The sequence below is a fragment of the Folsomia candida genome, unplaced genomic scaffold, assembly GCF_002217175.1.
Source record: "Folsomia candida strain VU population unplaced genomic scaffold, ASM221717v1 Fcan01_Sc016, whole genome shotgun sequence".
Classification (NCBI taxonomy): Eukaryota; Metazoa; Arthropoda; class Collembola; order Entomobryomorpha; family Isotomidae; genus Folsomia; species Folsomia candida.
In genome coordinates, this window is record NW_019091208.1 from 507,365 (window position 1) to 527,684 (window position 20,320).

General features: G+C 35.4%; 2 protein-coding genes and 1 long non-coding RNA gene across 4 annotated transcripts; all 3 read left to right on the forward strand.

Annotated features, from left to right (window-relative positions):
• Window positions 1–912: 912 nt before the first annotated feature.
• Window positions 913–6,174, forward strand: LOC110856619 (zinc finger protein 382). Of its 2 annotated transcripts, XM_035857218.1 has the most exons (9): window positions 1,920–2,056; window positions 2,523–2,641; window positions 2,804–2,825; window positions 3,441–3,618; window positions 4,140–4,461; window positions 4,558–4,677; window positions 4,747–4,768; window positions 5,066–5,406; window positions 5,914–6,174. In XM_035857218.1, exons 2-8 carry the CDS (start codon window positions 2,563–2,565, stop codon window positions 5,127–5,129), a joined length of 807 nt encoding a protein of 268 aa, XP_035713111.1. In that variant the 5' UTR covers window positions 1,920–2,056; window positions 2,523–2,562; the 3' UTR covers window positions 5,130–5,406; window positions 5,914–6,174. The 2 variants fall into 2 exon arrangements, with proteins under 2 accessions (XP_021960805.1, XP_035713111.1); XM_022105113.2 differs by lacking the exons at window positions 4,558–4,677; window positions 4,747–4,768; window positions 5,066–5,406; window positions 5,914–6,174 and adding exons at window positions 913–1,066; window positions 1,312–1,661 and having other exon boundaries at window positions 1,745–2,056; window positions 4,140–4,273.
• A 4,815-nt stretch (window positions 6,175–10,989) lies between these two features.
• Window positions 10,990–12,975, forward strand: LOC118437743. The gene is made up of 5 exons (XM_035857065.1): window positions 10,990–11,776; window positions 11,844–12,043; window positions 12,115–12,274; window positions 12,357–12,565; window positions 12,655–12,975. The coding sequence occupies exons 1-5, from the start codon at window positions 11,539–11,541 to the stop codon at window positions 12,973–12,975; spliced, it is 1,128 nt and encodes a 375-aa protein (XP_035712958.1). The 5' UTR covers window positions 10,990–11,538.
• Window positions 12,976–15,663: 2,688 nt separating this feature from the next.
• On the forward strand, window positions 15,664–17,612 carry LOC118437818. The gene is made up of 3 exons (XR_004836383.1): window positions 15,664–15,827; window positions 16,187–16,708; window positions 17,296–17,612. It is a non-coding gene; the product is annotated as an uncharacterized LOC118437818 (long non-coding RNA).
• The last annotated feature ends 2,708 nt before the right edge of the window (window positions 17,613–20,320 follow it).

A 20,320-nucleotide genomic window follows, 5' to 3' on the forward strand; every position in this document is an offset into this window, starting at 1 on the left:
GTGGTGCATGAGTAGCCACTACATACGTCTGTTAGCACAGGGTCATGGTTACCAAATGAGGGTATTTCGAGCCTAATCTCCTCACGCGTTTTCGAGCAATTAAAATCCGAAATTCGGTTTTCTTAGGGTACCAACTTGTGGAAATTCGGATTTTACCCGAATTTGTCTCTTATCTGAGTGGTGCATGAGTAGCCACTACATACGTTTGTTAGCATAGGGTCATGGCTACAAAATGAGGGTATTCCGAGCCCAATGGCCTCACGCGGTTTCGAGCAATTAAAATCCGAAATTCGGTTTTCTTAGGGTACAAGTCATGTGTTTTCAGTAAAAATGGACTGACTATTTCATTCGATTTCGTATGCTTATAATAGCATTGCTACGTTGATTGAATCTAAGATTTAATTTATTACTGGCAACTTGTTTGTTGATTAATTATTGGTGTGACTGCAATGTTTGTATGACAAAGGTAGTTTATATGTAAATACGAGGCAAAGTTGGTTACGGTAATAATTAAATTTGTATATGCACGAGTGTATTTGTATATAGAGCTGTGGTGTCGTTCTGGCTTCACAAGTTGAGTATCGAGTCCTAGAACCTCGAAAGTATTTGTGTTGATGTATGTTCATAACACTTAATTAGCTCGATAATAGCCCAATGAGACCGAATCTCAAATTACCCCTTAAAATTGGGCGGGAAGGCCACAGGTTTGAATTGCTACAGTTCTGGAGCTGTAGGGAGCAAATCTCACGTTGCCCCAAATAGGCGGGATTTATGGGCGGGGAGGCCAACTTTTCGGATAAATTCGGCTTAGCCGGCTAACTTCATCCAACAAAAAAAAAAGGAGAGGCCAACTTCACACTAATCTCAACCGGCCCGGAACAACATTCAATCTCGAGGCGGTATTAATTCATTCACTCAAAACACGACACACAAATCAGCAGCTGACAAATGCAAAATAAATCTACTTAAATTAAATTTTACATTTCGCATACATAAAGTTAAATTTTCTCAATTAAGATATACATTTACTTAGCACGATGTCCTTCTCTTTCAACGAAATACGTGCGTAAGTCAGTGCGATTTAAACGGCTAATACACATAAATTTATACCACATTCATCCATAAATATTCCATCAAGTAAAGTTTACATTTTCAACTTCACATTATTCTACATTAAAGAACGTAAATATGAGCTAAGTCACGTCAAGTTTGTAACTGCTTAAAGTTTGCAAAATTACATGCATTTACAAACATTGCTAATAGACACATTTTGCAAGATTTACTTTCCTCCATAGTCCTTCTTCTCAACAGGAATTTTGCGAATGACAATTTTCTTCCCCTAAAAACCGAGGGCAATTATTCATCCCCAGAAGTAACGTCGTTCTGTTCTATCTGCGCCGAATCTGGGGCAAATCTGCGCCCTCTCGCCCACCAAGAAATGGAAATTCTGGCCAAATTCGTCCTAAATCAAGAGCAAATTTCTCTCATTTCACAAACTGAAGATCATCCGCCAATATTTTGTTGCAAAATTTGCTCCTCCGTGATCCTCTCGTTGGCCAAGTTGACCACGCAGATTGAAAATATCACAATTTCTCTCCGTGCCGTCATCTCCAGCAGGAACGGACTCTTCAATAAAGGGCGAAATGATTCCAAAATTTCCGGTAAATTATAATGTACTCAATCATTACTCGTGTTCAATTAAATTTCAATTAAATAATCATCACTTCATATTCACTTAATTTAGAATGGTCCCATGAAATCGCTGCTAACAACGTTTCCAATGCTTCTAACAATGACGTCGACCAACAATTAAATGAGGTGGAGGAAGAATTCACCGTAAAAGTAGAGCCAATCGAAGACGACGATGACGACCCTTGCAAAATCACGAGAGATCCTCTCTCCCTTGAATGTGAGGACTCCAACCTTGCAAATTCCGAATCAGCATATGTGTGCAAAATATGTCAACCTAATGTCCCATTCACCAAGAAGGACCACCTCGTCCGTCACCTCAAAAATAAAAATATTCATCCCGACGTGTCCCATGATGCTTTTCCAGGTCAGTTTTATAATATACTAGCGGATAAGCCCGTCTCCCGCCGGGCGCGCGGGAATCTAAGCTGGAAATGTCTGCAGGCAACAGAAGCGAAAGTTAAAAACAGAGGTTCTAATGGCACGAAAATTATAAACATATTAAATTCAAAAAATTAAATGTGTGATGTCCCATTATTAAATGGGATAAAATCCCAAATTAATCTCAGGATAACCATCAGACGTTTAAGTCATTATTTTACTTTAAGTTGTTTTGAACTTTCGCCCAATTCTAAACTTGACTTTCTTTACTTTCACTTCCGTTGCCGACAGACATTTCCAGGTTATCATATAGATTACGTGATCAAAATACCCGATTTTTCAAACTTTTTGATGTAGTCAAAATTTGCTTGACCACCTCCCCCCATCCATCACCAACTTTTTTTCATGGGGAATATGTATCGCTCGAAATTACCGATTTTTGTATTACTTAGGCTTGAAACCTTTGCTGTCAGGGAAGTTTGCGTGCAAATTATGTGGCACGAAATTCGCGAGAGATCAAGATCTCCTTCGACACTTGCGATACATCCCGATATTTCCGATGACGGTTCGGGTACGTTTTTTTTACCAGGTCACATTTTGCGAATACCCTGACGACAACAAAAATTGTGATTTTCGCAAGTTTGCTAAATGTGTTGCGATGCGAAATTGGGTGTTGTCGTGAGTATGTCCAATGTAATTTTTTGTAATTCCTAACTTAAATTTCCTTCTATAGCCGCATCAAAAGGAACAGAGCGGTAAGTATAAATTTCTGCCAACATCCTGAAAGGGGCCGTTCATAAATTATGTGACGTGAGGGGGGTCTCTGATATCGTGCCCGTGCAGCAGGGAGAAGAGAAGTGGGGTCTATAAAATCGCAAATTTTCTCTTACATAATTTATGAATAGCCCCCACCCCAGATTTTGCAGTCCTTATTGTTTTGACGATTCGAATTAATTAGGTATTTAGCCTTCATTACCCCGTAAACTTAGACAAACTAAAGGTACATTTAATGTATACTTTAGTCCTTCATAACGTGCGCCATAGTTAAATTAGCTTGGTCTTTACAGTCGTCATTCCTGCCCAGAGCTTTTTAATTAGCCACATTTCTAATTAGTTAGTAGTTAATAATTAGAGGGAAAATATTTTGTTTGAGGAATTAGTACTTAAATTCAGGTTGTTAATGAAGTCAATTAGTTAGCTAATTCATTAGAGCATCGATCAATTAATTGGTAATTTTTAGTGATTTTCTAATTAATTCTTCGTTAAAACTAGCTTCGGTATGTTGTACCAGTTAAGGTTAATTAGTAATTAATAATTAGTTTAAACATGCTATTTAATTAGATAATTAATTAGATTCACTAATTAATTAGAAAGCCCTGTTCCTGTCCCACGTGTGGGAAAACCTTTGCCACATCAGCAAACCAGCAGCGTCACGTGGAACTGATCCATTTCCCGGACAAGACGTCCTGTCCGTACGGATGCGAAACCCAGATTGACTCGGAGGCTGACTGGGTGACGCATTTGGAGGGGTGTGACTCCCCAAAAATGGTAATCAATCAGATTTATTAAAAATTTTTATGTACCTTTCGAATTTTATTTTTTTAATTATCCTCTTTCATACCATTAATTTGTAAGAAAATTTCCCTTCGGTGCGATGTTGATTTCATAATTACACTTGATAATATCCAAGTAAAATTTTCAACCAGTCTCCAATTTTTTGAGGAAAAACACGAAAAATCTACCTTTTACAATTGGTCGGTAAACGTAAAATTCCAAAATTTTAGAAAAAAATACCACACAAAGCTCATTTTTCACCATCGAGCTTTCCATAAAATATCGAAGAAATGCATATGCTTAAATTAATTTAATCTAATTATCTTTACTTTTCTTTATTTTGCTACACAAATATGTGCAAATATGTATTTCGATTGGTAGTCAAGTGATAAAAAACCGTTACACAAATATGTGTAATTCCCGAAATATTCCGAAAATTATCTGGCAGCAAGGAGGTTGAATGGTTATTTCTCTACCCGAATCGTGGCCCATTTGCATTATCTGGTTTTTCCTAGAGAACAGAATCGCAATCGGTTTGCCCATATTGCCCCCGCGTATTTCGTAACGTTTTCCTCAAGATGGAACATCGCCTGCGCATCCATCCCGCAAACACGTACTCGTGTTCCACCTGTGGGCGAATATTTACCCGCAAAGCTGTCCTGGATCATCACCTTTGCACCATAACGTCGGAAATTAACCATTTAAATTCCAAAGCCGAGTCAAAATACGTGTGCACCTTCTGCACACCAAATGTCACTTTTTCCGCGGCCAAGAACTACATGGTGCACATGCGAAACAAGAATATTCACCCGGACATTGCCGCTGCTCATGTTTCCGGTAAGTTTTTTTGATGACGCTGTTTCATTTTTCATGAAAAACAAGGGAATTAAAGGACTGTTCATAAAAAATCAATATATTATTCAACTCATTTAGAGTCCAAAAAATTTTCCTGCAAAATATGTGGTGTAAAATTCTCGAGAAAGTCTTATCTCGTGCGGCACATGAAGAACACAAATTTACATCCAGACGCTTCCGATCCTAACAAAATTTCAGGTTAGTACTAAATATTATGAAAAATTTGGCCTAAACAAACCCACCTTAATTTTTAATTTTGTTCCATAGCCGGATTTACGAGCAAGACAGGGTGAGTGGGTGAAAATTTCATATTATTTGAAAAAATACAAAAAATCTTACAGGTTATCTGGCACAGGTTGTTTAAAAAAATCTTATTTAGAAAAACTTAACCACTCTTGTCTCTACTTTTACTTGATTCGGAACAATTTTTGCAATTGGCTTGTCAAAGTTGCACCCTTTTCTAAAATTTAATTCGTCCTCGCTATTTACATATTTCAGAAATATAATTAAGAAACTTTGTGACAATGTCTGTTTAAAAAATTAGACCAAAACCAAAAAATTAAAATTTCCACATTTTTTTCCACAGACCCACACCATCAGAAATTAATCCCTTTTGTCAAATCCGAACAACGTTTCACATCTCACGTTAATCGGATTACGCGGAAATGCACCCGTTGTCCGAGACTCTTTACGAGCGCGGTAGTCCTGCAAAAGCACATTACGCAATGTCACCAGGCGCCAAAAGCAAGGGAATCACATGCTTGTGACATGTGCTCGAAAACATTTTCCAGAAAGTGGAACTTCCATCTGCACGTGGAGTTAACCCATTTTTCCGACAAGACGTCCTGTCCGTACGGATGTGAAATCAAGATTGACTCGGAGGCTGACTGGGTAACGCATTTGGAGGGGTGTGACTCCCCAAAAATGGTGAGGAATTAATATTTTGAAAAATCTCTGCACTTATAAAAATAATGTTCGAAAAGTAAATGCAATCTTTATCCTATGCATACCTGTTCACTTTAATTCATCTCACGGATTATGATAGAACATGGTAATGAATGAAAATGAATTTCTTGTAATTTAAATGAAAATGTGTGAAAGATTCTGTCATTCCAAATGAGTGACCATGAATGAAAGGATTTCTCGCTCCTCTCATTTTTGACCCTATGTAATATGTATGCTTGATTCGTGGGGCGAAGTAAGAAATGAAATCAGATGTAGTGAAATGAATTCGAAAGAAAATGACTGAATGTAAATGAAAATCTTCAGTCAGAAATCGGAGACTGAATTTTGAATGATTTTTTTTAAACTTTACTCATTAACGTTACTCTCGATTCAGTTTACATGACCTACATAGAATTAAGACTGCATTTAATTTCAGATGTGGAGTGACATAATTTTTTAAAGAGTGCGGATTTGTTTCATTTCATTTAGAATACAGAATCGGATAACGTCTGCAAATTTTGCTACGCCGTATTCCGCAACCCTCTTCTCCGCTTGGAACACCACGTGCGCCAACATCCCGACAAGGCTTACTTTTGTTCCATTTGTGGGACTGGACTTACACGCCAATCCGCCCTTCAGAAGCATGCAGATATTTGTAAATATTTGTAAAAGTACTAATTGTAACACCTTCTTGTAAACAATAAAACCAACTGGTAATAAATATATTAGCTCTGTATGGAGATAATTTAACACCAAGTCGGTGAAACTTTATATTTAGTCGGTGACAATTGTAACCACTCGATGACAAATTTATAACCACGGCGGTAGAGTCATATACCTTTACTTTTTGGTTAGTAACCCCGTTTCGAAGTGTGTAGATTTCATAAAGCGTGTCGATTTCATTCGTCCTGATCGATTTTTGTTGGGAATCTAACAAAAATTGATGTGAAAAATTTTGTAGCTAAACAAAAGAGTTAATGGCATGATTAGTATAAATTTCTAAAAGACTAATTAATTAGCAATGCATCTCTGACACCACGTGTAAGAAATCGCATCATAGCATTTTATGAGGTTATCAATTACGAGTAATGCATTTACGTACACTCTTATAAATCCAGTACTAAAATAATACCAGGCGGTTTGCATATATGAGTCTATCAAAGTGGTATTGATAAATCTGTAATACCGTATAGTAATACCCTGGTATTAAAGTTTTTCAATATAAGTCTGCAAGTTTTGCGGACAGGTGTACATAATTTTAGTACCAAGCAGTGGCAACTTTAATACCGAAAAATCAATACCTGCGTGATTGATTACACCGGATTTCTAACAGTGTGTGTAAGTTTGTATATACATTGTGCGCTATTTACATACATACATGCGTACACACATACAAAAGCGATACAACAACGATATAGTTATATCCGAACATCATTTACATATATATGTATGTATGCATAGGCCACACTCTTAATAATCCGGTAAGGTCACGCAGGTAATGATTTTTCGGTAATAAATTTTGGAATAATATTTTACCAGGTAGTAAAAATTCGTTACCATGATGGTGAAACATTATTACCAAGCCATTACCACACGGTACAACTTATCATTACCACTTTGGTAGAGTCATATACTTGTGCTTTTCGGTAATGTTTATTACCAGATTATTTACAGTGCCGTTTATCTTCATCCATTTCCATGGAGTGGACACTGTCAAAATCGTCCTTCACTATCAACCCATACATTTGAGACGGCTCTCACTAATCTTTTTCTTAGGTGAAGCTATGGTGATCTAATGATTAAAAAACACCTAAGTATGCATTTACTACAACGTTCAAAACTGACAAAGCCACATTACTTTACCATTTCTTAACCGATTTTTGCAAAATAAGTGCCGAGAGTTAATTATGATGGTCTACTTTTGGATTCCAACTCTGGTCGGTTGTGAGTCTACACATTCCTGAGATATTCTCAAAAAACACCCTCCAAAAAGTGACGTTGCTATAGACGAAAAAATTGAGGACCTAAATCAAAAATGTACTGTGAAAAAAAGTTTCTAAATATTTTTAGCTTTTAATTAACCTTGAGATAATCAAAATCGGATAAGAAATTACCACGATATTCACGAATAAAGGTACCACTGCTCACGTGGTGGTATTGCTACACACTTAAAAATTGCATTTGCTTTTCGAAAAGCAACATTTTGATATGCTTCATCCACAGCAAAATGAGCCAAATATCAAGCAAATTCAGATGCTTAATTTTGAAGCAAATGAATTTTGGCTTTAGGCAAGGCAAAAGAGTTAAAGTGCTCTGCTTGAAGGTACATTTGCTTTTAATGCAACTCGGCTACTTTGGTTGAAGGAAAATGAGCTTCCAATGAAGCTGCTTTGGAAGGAGGAGTTTGTCCATCATCATGCACCGCCAAGCTACAATCTTAGTTTGTCGGTTGATCTCGCGTTCACTCTCCAATTCGTTAACTTTTATTTCTGAATATATAGTTGCGAATTTATAATAATTACTATTAAATAACAATCATCTTAAAAAAATTATCGAGATGGAGTTCAGTGAAGTGACACGAGTTTTAGAGGAGCTCGAGTTATCTCGTTATCTGGACAAATTTAAAGGTTTGCAAACATCAGTAATTTTTTCATTTCAATTTCACTATTGTAAATCGTTTATTTTTATAAATTTCAGAGAATCAAATAACCGATAGGTCTTTCGTCTTGCTGTCCAGAGATGACTTATCCGAAATTGTTCCAGTTCTTGGCCACCGCCTGCAAATACTATCAGCTATCGAGGCCTTAAAAAGTGGAAAGGTATTTCCGTGTTTCAAGTGTCGACTCGGTTTTGTTAGTTTTCAAAAATTGTTAGATCATTTAAAAGATATTCATAGACTAGCAGGAAATAGTATTTATAAATGCTTACATTGTGATAGTCAACTTGATAGAAAGAGCTATTTGAGACACATGAAAAATATTTATAAATTGCATCCTAATGTATTAAAAAAAATATAGCTTTGTTAATTTAGATCAGGTGGGTGAACTTGACCCAGTATCAACCACTGAAATTCCGAGTTTAAATGAAAGCTCAAAGAGTAAAAATACAAACGATATGAAGGATTTAAAGATTATTTTGTCTCAAATTTTAGCAAGTATTCTAAAGTCAGGCAAAGTACCGATGAGTACATGTGATCATATATTTAATAATATAAAAAGGTTTGCCAGGAAGTTATTATTATTGAGTAGTAATATTGCTCAAGACATTGTAAAAACAAATAAGCCTGAAAATGACAAAATTTCAACTATCTTTGAACAATTTTTAATTCTTATGACTGCTTTTAAACCGTTTGAGTCAAAATACAAATTGGATAAATTTATGCAGGAAAACAACTTTATGATCCAAGCGAAAGAAATTATTTTGGATTCAGATATTAGTTTCACACAAGCCAATTCAGGTACTAAGCAAATATACCGTTCAATTTCGATGCAATACGTCCCAATAGCAGATTCAATTAAACAATTACTTAATAAATCAGGATTTTATTCATCATTAGATCAGACAAGTTTTTACAATTCTGAATACTTCTCCTGTTTTAGGGAGGGTAAACATTCAAAATCGTTTACATTTCCTAAAAACACGATTTTTATAAACTTATACTATGATGAGGCTTAAGTGGCAAATCCTCTTGGGTCAAAAGCAGGAAAGCATAAACTTTCTAATTTTTATTTTTCAATTGTCGATAGTCCACGCCACACTCAAAGCAGCACGGATAATATAATATTATTAGCATGTCTAAAAACTGAAGATTTTAAAAGTTCAGGCGCAAATACTATTTCAAAAGTAATTGTCGATGAACTTAAAATATTATGGCGTGATGGAATTGATTTTTCGATTCGCAATCAAATAATCAATATTAAAGTATGCTTAGCGCAAATTTGTGGGGACAATTTAGGGCTCCATGGGTTACTTGGATTTGCTGAAGGTTTCACAGCTAATTTTCCTTGCAGATATTGCAAAATGCACAGAAATTTGTGTCAAACATCCTTTTTCCAGGATGAAAGTAAAATTAGAAAATTACGAATTATAATGAAGACATTTTAATTTGCGATTTGTCTAAAACTGGTATAAATTTTAACTCTGTTTTTAACGAATTGCCATATTTTCATGTTACAAGTAACTTTGTATTTGACATAATGCACGATTTATTGGAAGGGGTGGTGCCTGATTTTATGGTACACTTCCTAAATCGATGCATTTCAAAAAAGTATTTTACCCTAGATTCATTTAATTATAGATTGGAAAGTTTTAATTACGGTAGGCATTATAAAAATACAAAACCATCTTTAATTAAATATTCTCATCTGAAATCAGACAACAAAATTGGTCAGAATTCTTCTCAAAATCTCTGTTTAACTTTTTTTCTGGGACTTATGATAGGCGATAAGGTCCCAGAAAATGATGACGCTTGGAACTTGTACATTTTATTACAAGAAATTCTGGTCATTTTGCTGGCAGATAAAGTTACAAAAGGTGGAATAATTTATTTACAGTCACTGATTTCTGAGTATTATGTTAAGTATCAGAATTGTTTTTGTAAAACTTTGAAGCCCAAACATCATCATCTTCTTCATTATGGCGAAGCAATTGAAGGAATTGGCCCCTTAAAACAATATTGGAGCATGACATTTGAATCCAAGCATAAATTTTTTAAAACGGCGGCCCATGCGACTGGCAATTTCAGAAATATTTCAAAATCTTTGGCATATAAGCATCAATTAGCAAGGGCTTTTCATTTATTATCAATTGATGAATTTAATCCCTGTTCGTTTGAGGTAATTAATTATGAATCAATTTACATTTCTTAAGTAAATACGGTTCCATAATTAGTGAACATTTTAATCAAGATGCTGATAGCGAAATAAAAATTTCAGGCTTAGTTGTTTATAACGGCTGCGACTTTAGAACAGGCAGTTTAGTTTTAATTGAATATTGTTCGATCTGTCCTGTATTTGGTGAAATCCAACAAATTATTTTGGAAAATGATCAGTGTAATTTAGTTGTAAGCTTAGTAAATAGTAATTATGATGCTAGAAAATGTAGTTTTGAAATAGAGATTACAGATAATGCACAAATAATTGATATTAATTCTATCGCCTATTATCAACCTTTGTACCGTACGTCTTCTTTTTTATTTAATGATATAAAGCAATATGTAGTTTTACCTGTTAAATATGTATAAATTTGGTTATAAAATATTTAAACAAGTAGATAGCAGATAGTAAATATAAAATTATTATTATATAATAGCAGGACGGCGAATTAAATTCTCAAAAAGCGGAGATGAAAATTCGATCTTCAGTGCTTCATTATTAGATGCAAAAGAAATGGGTGAAAGGGGGCTTCTATGTGCAGAATTACTCAGAAAAAAAAGATTAAATGAAACCCCAAAACGGCAAAATATACGAAAGGTGCCGGTGAGTTTAATTAACGCATGTGTTATTTTCCTCATTAAAAATCATTTCATAAAACTTAAATTCATTTTTACAGAAATCTCTGCAATTTTATAGTGAGAATGATGATGGACATTTTGTACCAAGCACTTTTTCGGCTCCAGATGTCCAAAATATTAACGAAAATGTTGTATCCAATGTTAATTGCGATTCTCAACCTGGTGGATCTTCTCAACTGATTCATATTCAACTAATACAAGTAAATTAAATTTTCCCCACTTTATGTAGTAATGGATATTGATGTCAATTTATTTTTCGATTATTGTAGGCTCCAGCTGTGGAGGGCAACTTATTTTCAAACGTCATTTATGGCTTTGTAAGCTTTTAATTATATAAAATTTATGCTAAGGCTTGTTTTTTGTAACATTCATACTTTAACAGAATATTGACAAAGTTTTGATGGCTGATGAGACGGTGCGAAATATAATACTGTCGAAAATTCCTGCTGGAGAATTCATATTGCGGGCTGACCGACAAGCTATTGCTGGTATTCTCATTAATGCCATAATTCGATGCCTCGGAACATGGTAAATAACAATAAAATATCTGCAGTTAATTCCTTATTAATTTTTTACTTTTTTTCAGCCCTGGCAAGGCCGCAATGGAACAAGTTGCAAAGCATTTGGTATTAAAATATCCAAGTTTTGGTGATGTGCGACGCCAAGAAAGAGGATGGGAAATGTGGTTCTTCCATACTCCTTTTGCACCAGCAGCCACCGGATTTTTGGAAGAGCGACTAAAAAGCCAGAGGAAAAAAATAAACAAGAAAACTCCGACGAAAAATCTCCAAGTTGTTCTCTTCAACGAAAATTCACTTTCTTGGAACTCTGACGATGACGGTGAGAATATAAATTTCATTCATTTCCCATTTATTGCACTATTTATTTTGTATTTTATTCTTTGTAGACGAACCTGAACCTGATGAGAGGAAATTTGAGTACATGAGGCAAAATAAGGGAGTTGAAGTGATCAATATCATGAAAAACACCGTGTTCCAACGGCGCACTCTCATTCGGCGACACACTTCTCAACCCGGCACGCTTGATATCTCAGCATTACCGAAACTCTGCGAAATTTTGAGACCTCTTTTCGACACAGACAACATGGTAAAAACAGTAAAAACATTGTTAAAGAAATTATGTTTCCACACTTAGTTTTCCTTGTACTTTTTATGCAGATTGTACAAGATTTCAACATCCGTCACCCCACATTGTCTCTAATAATGTATGATCGCTGGCCCAAGGTGGCAAAGCTATTACTAGAATATGCAGAAAAAAGTGGAATCAATTACGGGAAAAAACTCGGGATTTCAAAGAATCGATATGATTTTACAAATGGTGATTAATTAATTTTGATGTCGAAAGAAATAATGAGTGTTTTCTTATTTACATTGCTGTATCTTGATTTTATATATTTTAGATGATACTTATTTAGTGGCCTACTCTCTCCTTCCATTCATTTTGCCGTCTACAGGAAGACGACTAAAATGTGACTCTCAGGATGGCCATGACTCCGACGACGAGGAAGCTGAAGGCCCCCCTCCACCAAAGCGATCGCGAGGGAAACGACAGAGCAAAGGAAAAGCTTCGGATTTGGATACTTTGCAGAGCTTAATTATTTTTAAACCGGTAAATTTGAACTTGAAATTATATTTATTGTATGTTGATAATCAGGTATAATTGTTTATTTCTAGTAACTTTTTTAATTTACTTTTTAGAAATTAACTCATGTCGCCAAAGTAATCAAAGAAAATACCACGATGTCGCCTTTCATTTTGGCTCTGGGATCACCGTCGAACTTGGAGTTTGTCTCATTTTTCGTCATTTTTCAGAAAATCGCCATTCCTTGCGGGGAAAAATTTTTGAAGGCTTTCGACACGTGCTTTAAACTCTTTACCGTTTTGTACGTCCCTCTGCCATTGAAGTCATTGGATCTTTGGATGTTCATCGTTCATGGTGTTGGAGGTAAGCCGTGTTTACGGGATGAACTTCCACCCGTGGTTCAGTCACTAATCGGTCAAATTATGCCACGAGTTTAATTTCTAATTTCAATTAAATAATAAATGTTTAGAATATTCATTATTGTCGATTATAGATTTTAACAGAATGTTTACATATTTAAATATTTGTGTAATAATAAAAACAATAATTTGATGTATCAAACTTTTAATGAAGTAATTAGCACCTCATTTATAAGCAAAATTACCTTCATCCAAACTTTCCGCACACCTTTAACCAAAGCAAGCGCAACATTCAGCCTGAGGCATAAACTACTTCACGGAAAGGTGAAATATTACCCTGCATAAAGGTTGCGAGGAAGCTTTGCACGAAGCATAGAGTACTTCAGCCGAAGCAATGATGGATGCTTTTTCAGAGCAGTGCGCTAGTATGTATGCTTGATCTGGGTGAAGGGCACTTTTTACTTTGGCTCAAGCTGTTTTTTGCTTTATCTGAAGGGTTTTGTTTTTAGTGTGTAGAAATATTTAAACATTTTGGCCCAGTTGACCCTCATCCCACCCTTCCACAACAGCTGCATATTAAAATAACGGCACAGACATGCATACAAAAGTAATATTTTCCTCACAATGCAAGTCTTTTACGTGTACAACTCAGATCTGGTTGGGACAAATTTTATTTTGTTCACCACAAAAAATAAGCATACCCGTATTTTTTCATTTTTCATAATGCGCTAATTTGAGCGCGAGGCGCGAATTTTTAAACATTTTTCAGCCAAAATCTCGGTTTCTAAAAATTCCGCAAATTTTCGAATTTTAGCGCGAATCCAAAAATTCGAAAACATGTCTCTTCAGAATGATTTACTTGACTTATGAAAAATCCAATTGTCTCGAAATTTGAATTTCAAAATTTTTTGCCAGTTTTTGAACTTCATTAAAATTATAAACTCTTTCAAATTTTTACTTTTTCAAAAAATAATGTATTTGGATTTTTTATAAGTCAAGTAAATCAATATGAAGAGACATGTTTTCGAATTTTTGGATTCGCGCTAAAATTCGAAAATTTACGGAATTTTTAAAAACCGAGATTTTGGCTGAAAAATGTTTAAAAATTCGCACCTCGCGCTCAAATTAGCGCATTATGAAAAATGAAAAAATACGGGTATGCTTATTTTTTGTGGGGAACAAAATAAAATTGGTCCCAACCAGATCTGAGTTGTACACGTAAAAGACTTGCATTGTCAGTGAAAATTAGTGATTCTGTGAAATTCTTTAAAAATTAGTCCAGCTCAACATAAGTTCTCATAAATCGAACCATGAAAAACTGGGAGGTTTTCGTCATTACGAACGTGTTATCCTTTATCGGGTATAAAATCATATTTCCGTCAGAACCTGCAAAGAAAATGGAAGAAAGGTGTGAAACTAATTCGGCTTGTTTAATGAAAGCTGTCCAGCTATTTGAATCCTCCATCGACAATTCATTCCCTCCTTGTGAGGATTTTTACCAGGTATTTCTTACCTCAATATTTACTACATATGATGATGATAGCTGCTTTAAAAAGTACATATTTCTTCATTCAAAATTCATTCATTGGTATAATTAGAAAAAGTTTACATATTCAATAAGTTAAAATACATAAATATTGATTCATTCTTCATTTTATACTCGTCATGTGCACCCACGTGCATTAAGCTTAGGGTGAAAAATGAATAATGATTTAAAAACACGTTCATTCTTTTTGAATATAAGAAATATACATTCAATATTCATTTATGCAAAAATTTCAAAAAATTTGTTCACTAATAATTAATGAGATTTATTGAAAAATGAATTATTTATTTATTCATTGTACTCTACCGCATGGTAATTAACTTATTATTGAGTGGTAGAGAATTAGTTACCAATTAACTGGTACTATTTTCAAATTTTGCGACCGGGGTTATTACCGGTTTGGTAACAAAATGTTTACCACTCAATAATAAATTATCTACCATGCGGTAGAGTCACATAGATACTCCGCGTGGTAATAACTTTGTTACCGGGTTTCTTAGAGTGTACATATTTTAAAAATTATTCTAGTTCGCTTGCCATGGATGGATTAAAAGTAGAGTCGCCAAGTTAAAGGAGACAAAGGCCAAGTCAGCGTCTCGGACGTCGGATTTGATCAAAAGGAACGAACTCTCGATAAGAGCACTGTTAGGTAACCCTTATCTAGTCTTATCACTTGGTTGAATTATTCCCCATTTTTTCATTAGAATAGAACAATTAAAAAATTGTATGCATATATTTAATGTCAAAATTTTAAGTTTCCCATCGATGCAGGTTTTAAATTTGAATTCTCGTGTCTCAACTTTCCCTTTCTCCACGTATTCAAATGGAGCTTTGATACCTGTTCATGTCCTTCTGTTTTCAACAAAATGAAGATTTTATTTCATCTATAAATAGATAATTTTTAAGTTGACAAAATTAGGGCGTTATAATTTTGATTTTCCAATTTCCTGAGCAACTGTTTATAATTTATTTATTATTTTTTTCATCTCTGCAAATTAAAAAAAAATTCAAAATGCTAACATCCGAATATTGTAAATGTACAAATTATGGATTTTTAGATGCAATAAAATCTTCATTTTGTTGATTTAAGAGGCAAATGATCAGGTTTCAAAATCGCCATTTGAATAAATTAAATAAGGGAAAGTTGAGACACGAAAATTCAAATTCAAAACCCCCAAGAAATTGAACATTAACAATCTACCGACAGAATCCATCCCAACCTGGAGTTCGGGCTCGGAAAGAAAATTGAAACAGTTTTACACCTCTTGTACCACAAATACGAGAGGGGAAGACGTCATAAATTATGAGGACGGACATGGGAGGGATTTCTCGGGAACATTTACCAATTGGCTTTCCGACGCTACTATAGTTTCTCCCGAACCAGGTTAGAGCAATTTCGAACACGAATGTCTATTTAATGGTGCCCCTCATGAATCCAATTGAATTGGCCTTAGTCGGGTTCACCGGGACTTGGCCTGAATCGGGTTGGCCCGGATTTGACCTGATTCACTCGCATCCGGATACAGCCTTAAACGAATCCAACTGATTTTTTTCTACCGGATTGGTAGCGGTTTATCTTTAATTTGTAAATTTATCACCGCCACAACATTACTAAACGGTAATGCCCGTTATTACCAGAGCCGATAAAGTCACATATGTTCTTCGATCAATACTAATTTAACACCGGTTTTATCATTGTAAGGTACATTAGCGAATTTTTAAAATACTTTCCTTGTTTTCTAGATAATCTCAAAAAAGAATTTTGCACTGGTCGAATCCGTACAAAATTTCCCCTCCTCGTGACTCGATTATTTCTGGAAAAAAATATGGAATCGATTTCAAACGCTGGCGAAATCTCGAATCAAGTCCTGCAAACTGTGAAGGATTCAATCAACTCCGCATCCGACTGGATTCCGACCCCAATTTCGCTCAATACCAGGATGGGATTCTTTTTGGGCTACAAACAATTCTTTTTGGGCTACAGCCGTTATCGATTTGTATTCCGGTCTATCCCTGGATTCGAACGATTTTCTAGAAAATTTGAAACAAGTCGATAAATTTAATAAAATCCTGGAATCAATTCCGTCCCTGGATGGCGCAATAACTTCGGCGCAATCAACCTTGCTGGCTAATGCGACCTACAGCTTAGTTCATGATTTTGTCGTCCTTTCACCCGGGGAGGTGCACGTGCCCCGATTTCATCCCGGGTTTTTGGACATGAATTAGGCCATGCTGTAATGACCTACTTCAATGGAATGAGGCTGGGTAAGTTTTGATTTAAAATGTTTTCTCTCGCATCAATAATGTTACATTTTTTAAAACTATGTAAATCCACTATGAAGAAGGGTGGATCAAATTATCAAATCGGGAACTAACATGGTTTTCGAATATTCTGAGTCTACAAATTTTTGCAAAAAAAAACGGGTTTTTCTTATTTCTGTTTCTCCAATTTTGATGAAACCCGTTTTGAATTAACGTTTTGACTCTTAGGAACGACAATTTTTGTTTTAAATATTTCATATCTTACAATTTAGGTCTCCCAACGTGAAATTTGCAAATGGAACTATCTGCCAATGCTCAAGTTTGGCGGAGATATTTGCATAAAAAGCGGGAAAAATTCTCAGCAAATTTGGAAAATGAAAAATTTGCCAGGCTTTGGGGTGCGTTTTCTCCTCTTTTATGCAAATATCTCTGCTAAACTTGAGCAATGGCAGATAGTGTCATTTGCAAATTTCATACTAATTATATTTGTGATCGATTGACACTAGTTTGGTCCAAATCTGTAAGCATATGTTGGGAGACCTCCATTGTTAGTTGTCCAAGTTTCTAGCCCAATTTGTGCCGTATTGTAGAAAACAAGACGAAAATTTTCATTCATGAGGAACCATCAGAATTCACCAAGCGTGTCTTTCAAGAAAAATGAGAATGTGTGGAAAGGCAGTACAACAGCTATGAAATTCAACTTCCCAACAACGAGAACATCCGTATCAATGGAACTTTCACCTTGAACGACAACGTGGCCGACATAATCGGGATTTAAATGGCGTTCAAATCCTGGATGGAGAATGACATGGACAAATCCCACAAAAAATTCCTACCCCCACAATTATCTCAGGAGGGGAGCTTGCGAGGTTGATAATAACAGATCTTGGTGCCCTTTGGATATGTGGTAGGGACCCATGAGTGTACTAAAACCCTGAAGTAGTTTGACTCCATGGCCACATTTGCGCCCGCCACACCCACTCAAAAATGCCCAAAAAACGCTTTCACTCGAGTTTTCACTCACTCAAATCCACGTCAAAAATCCAATTTTACTCGGATTTTGAAATTTCTTTCACCATTATACTCCCAGATAGTTGCTTTCTTCAATCCAATATCAAACTCAATTTTATTGATGATTATTTCGCAAACATAATTTGTTTTGTTGATGACTACAACAATGCTCATTCAGAATTTTAAATTTTAAAAATACTAAAAATTTCGAAAAAATTGAGTTTGATATTGGATTGAAGAAAGCAACTATCTGGGAGTATAATGGTGAAAGAAATTTCAAAATCCGAGTAAAATTGGATTTTTGGCGTGGATTTGAGTGAGTGAAAACTGGGGTGAAAGCGTTTTTTGGACATTTTTGAGTGGGTGTGGCGGGCGCAAATGTGGCCATGGAGTCAAACTACTTCAGGGTTTTAGTACACTCATGGGTCCCTACCACATATCCAAAGGGCACCAAGATCTGTTATTATCAACCTCGCAAGCTCCCCTCCTCAGTTTAGCAAGGAACAAATATTTTTCATATCTTGGGCACAAGTAAAAAATTTAAGTACTTAATTACGATTAACAATAAGTAAAATAAATTGACAAACTACCCCTTTAGAAATTATGTGTCCCTTCTAGCACAGCGGCGTAGCCAAGGGGGGGCTATGGGGGCTTGCGCCCCCCCCAGAGCCCGGAAAAAAAATAAAAAACTTAAAAAATTGCAATAAATTGCAAAAAAAATTAAAAAAAAATAAGTTACGTATAAAATATGCTACACATTAGGGGACTTACTATTATTATTACTGTTACTGTTATTACTTCGTACCCGTAGTATTTTTTGTCGAAAAATAAGTTAGGACAGCTGAGAGATTTTGCAAGCGTCGTAAAACTACTAAAAAAATCATGCTACAATATCTAGTGACCTTAAAAATTTATTCTATATAATTTTTATCGCTATGACCTTTTTCGACACCATGTGACCTAACCTGGCTAAAATTGCGCGATCGACTTGAAATTCAAAATTTAAGCGTTTTGTGACTTCAAAAATGTATTTCTATTTTATGTTTATCGCCGTGACCCTTTTTCGACCTAATTCATAAACTGAACCTTTCTGTTTGCAACTTTACTCCATGAATTAGGTCGAAAAAGGGTCACGGGGATAAACATAAAATAGAAATACATTTTTGAAGTCACAAAACGCTTAAATTTTGAATTTCAAGTCGATCGCACGATTTTAAATTGTTTACGTTTTGGGTCAGCTTTTGAGTAGCCCTAAAGAGAAAAAGTGGTTCAGGGAGGTGGCTTATGCATGGCTAGTTGTTCTGCCTGATTGTAAGCTCACGGTTTTTATGAAGCTTGATGCTTCGTTTTTTTTATTTCTATGCTATTTTACGATACTAAGGATGCGAAGAGAAATTTGGATACCGGTTTTTGATATGAGGTGTGTGTAGGGTATTTAAATAATTCGTCGTTGAATTTTTCGTTCAAATGTTCGTCACTTTTTCAGTAAAAAATATTGTAAGCTTCGTCGCCAAGATTTCTATGAGACATGCAAAGGGTGTAAATCTACATAATCCGGTAACATTATTCACTGTAAAGAAAAAGTTTATTTTTCGAAACTGCAGGTATTACTCCCTTTCATAATTTGGACAAGAACTTTAAGTTACTAAAACTAACTAGTTGAAGTCAGTATGCCATGAAATTTGAGAACAGTTAGTCTTTTTCTGGTAGGTGAGACAATTTTGGACTAGTGGTGAGCCAAATGCTCAGTTGAACCGAGCTTGTTCCTGCTGGGTGATCCCGAGTTTAATTGAGCTTGAGCTAGCTGAGGTTTTCCTGAGTCGAGCTACGAGCCAGGCTTCTTTTGGGTCGAACCGAACTTTCCAAGAGCTCGTTGTTTTATAAAATTTCAAGTGGGGTGAAGTATAAAATTTGTACCCGTGTAGTTCAAACTACTCTTCCCCTCTTCACCTTAATATTTAACCTGTTTACACGAAAACTGAATAATCTAGCGTGTAAAATATTTCCTTCATCTGCAAACCATTTGTTTAAAATTTATTTCTGGGCTGTTGTTAAAGTTGGAGTTAAATAGTTATATGTCCAGCAGGAAACCCAAAGTTCTTAATGTACTACTTAATTACCTCAATACAACGATAAATATTCACGTTGAATTTATTTAGGGTATGGAGTATATCACAAGAAACCCTCAAGTTAGCAGCGCTTGATCAAGCTCGGCTTGGTTCAACTAAGCTGAACGAGCCAAGATTTTCTCAAGTCAAGCTTTAACGAGCCGAGCTTGTTCGAGTTTTTCCTGCGTCGAGCTTGTTTTGAGATTTTGCGATCCGAGCTTTTGAAAACCGCTGCTCGACGCATCTCTATTTTGAATTGTGCAGGTCATTTTACACCCTTGGAAAAATTATTCTTCATGCATTGCTACGAACTTTTTCTGGCGCATCCGAATTTTGAGTGATTTTAATTTTTAATTAACATTTCCCGCTTCTAGGACCTGCATCTCAAGGCTTTGGTGATTTTAATTAGAATTTATCTTCATTCTACCCATGGTAAAAATGTCAACGAAAAACATTAACGGGATTAATAGTTATAACTGATATTGTCTCTAGCGGA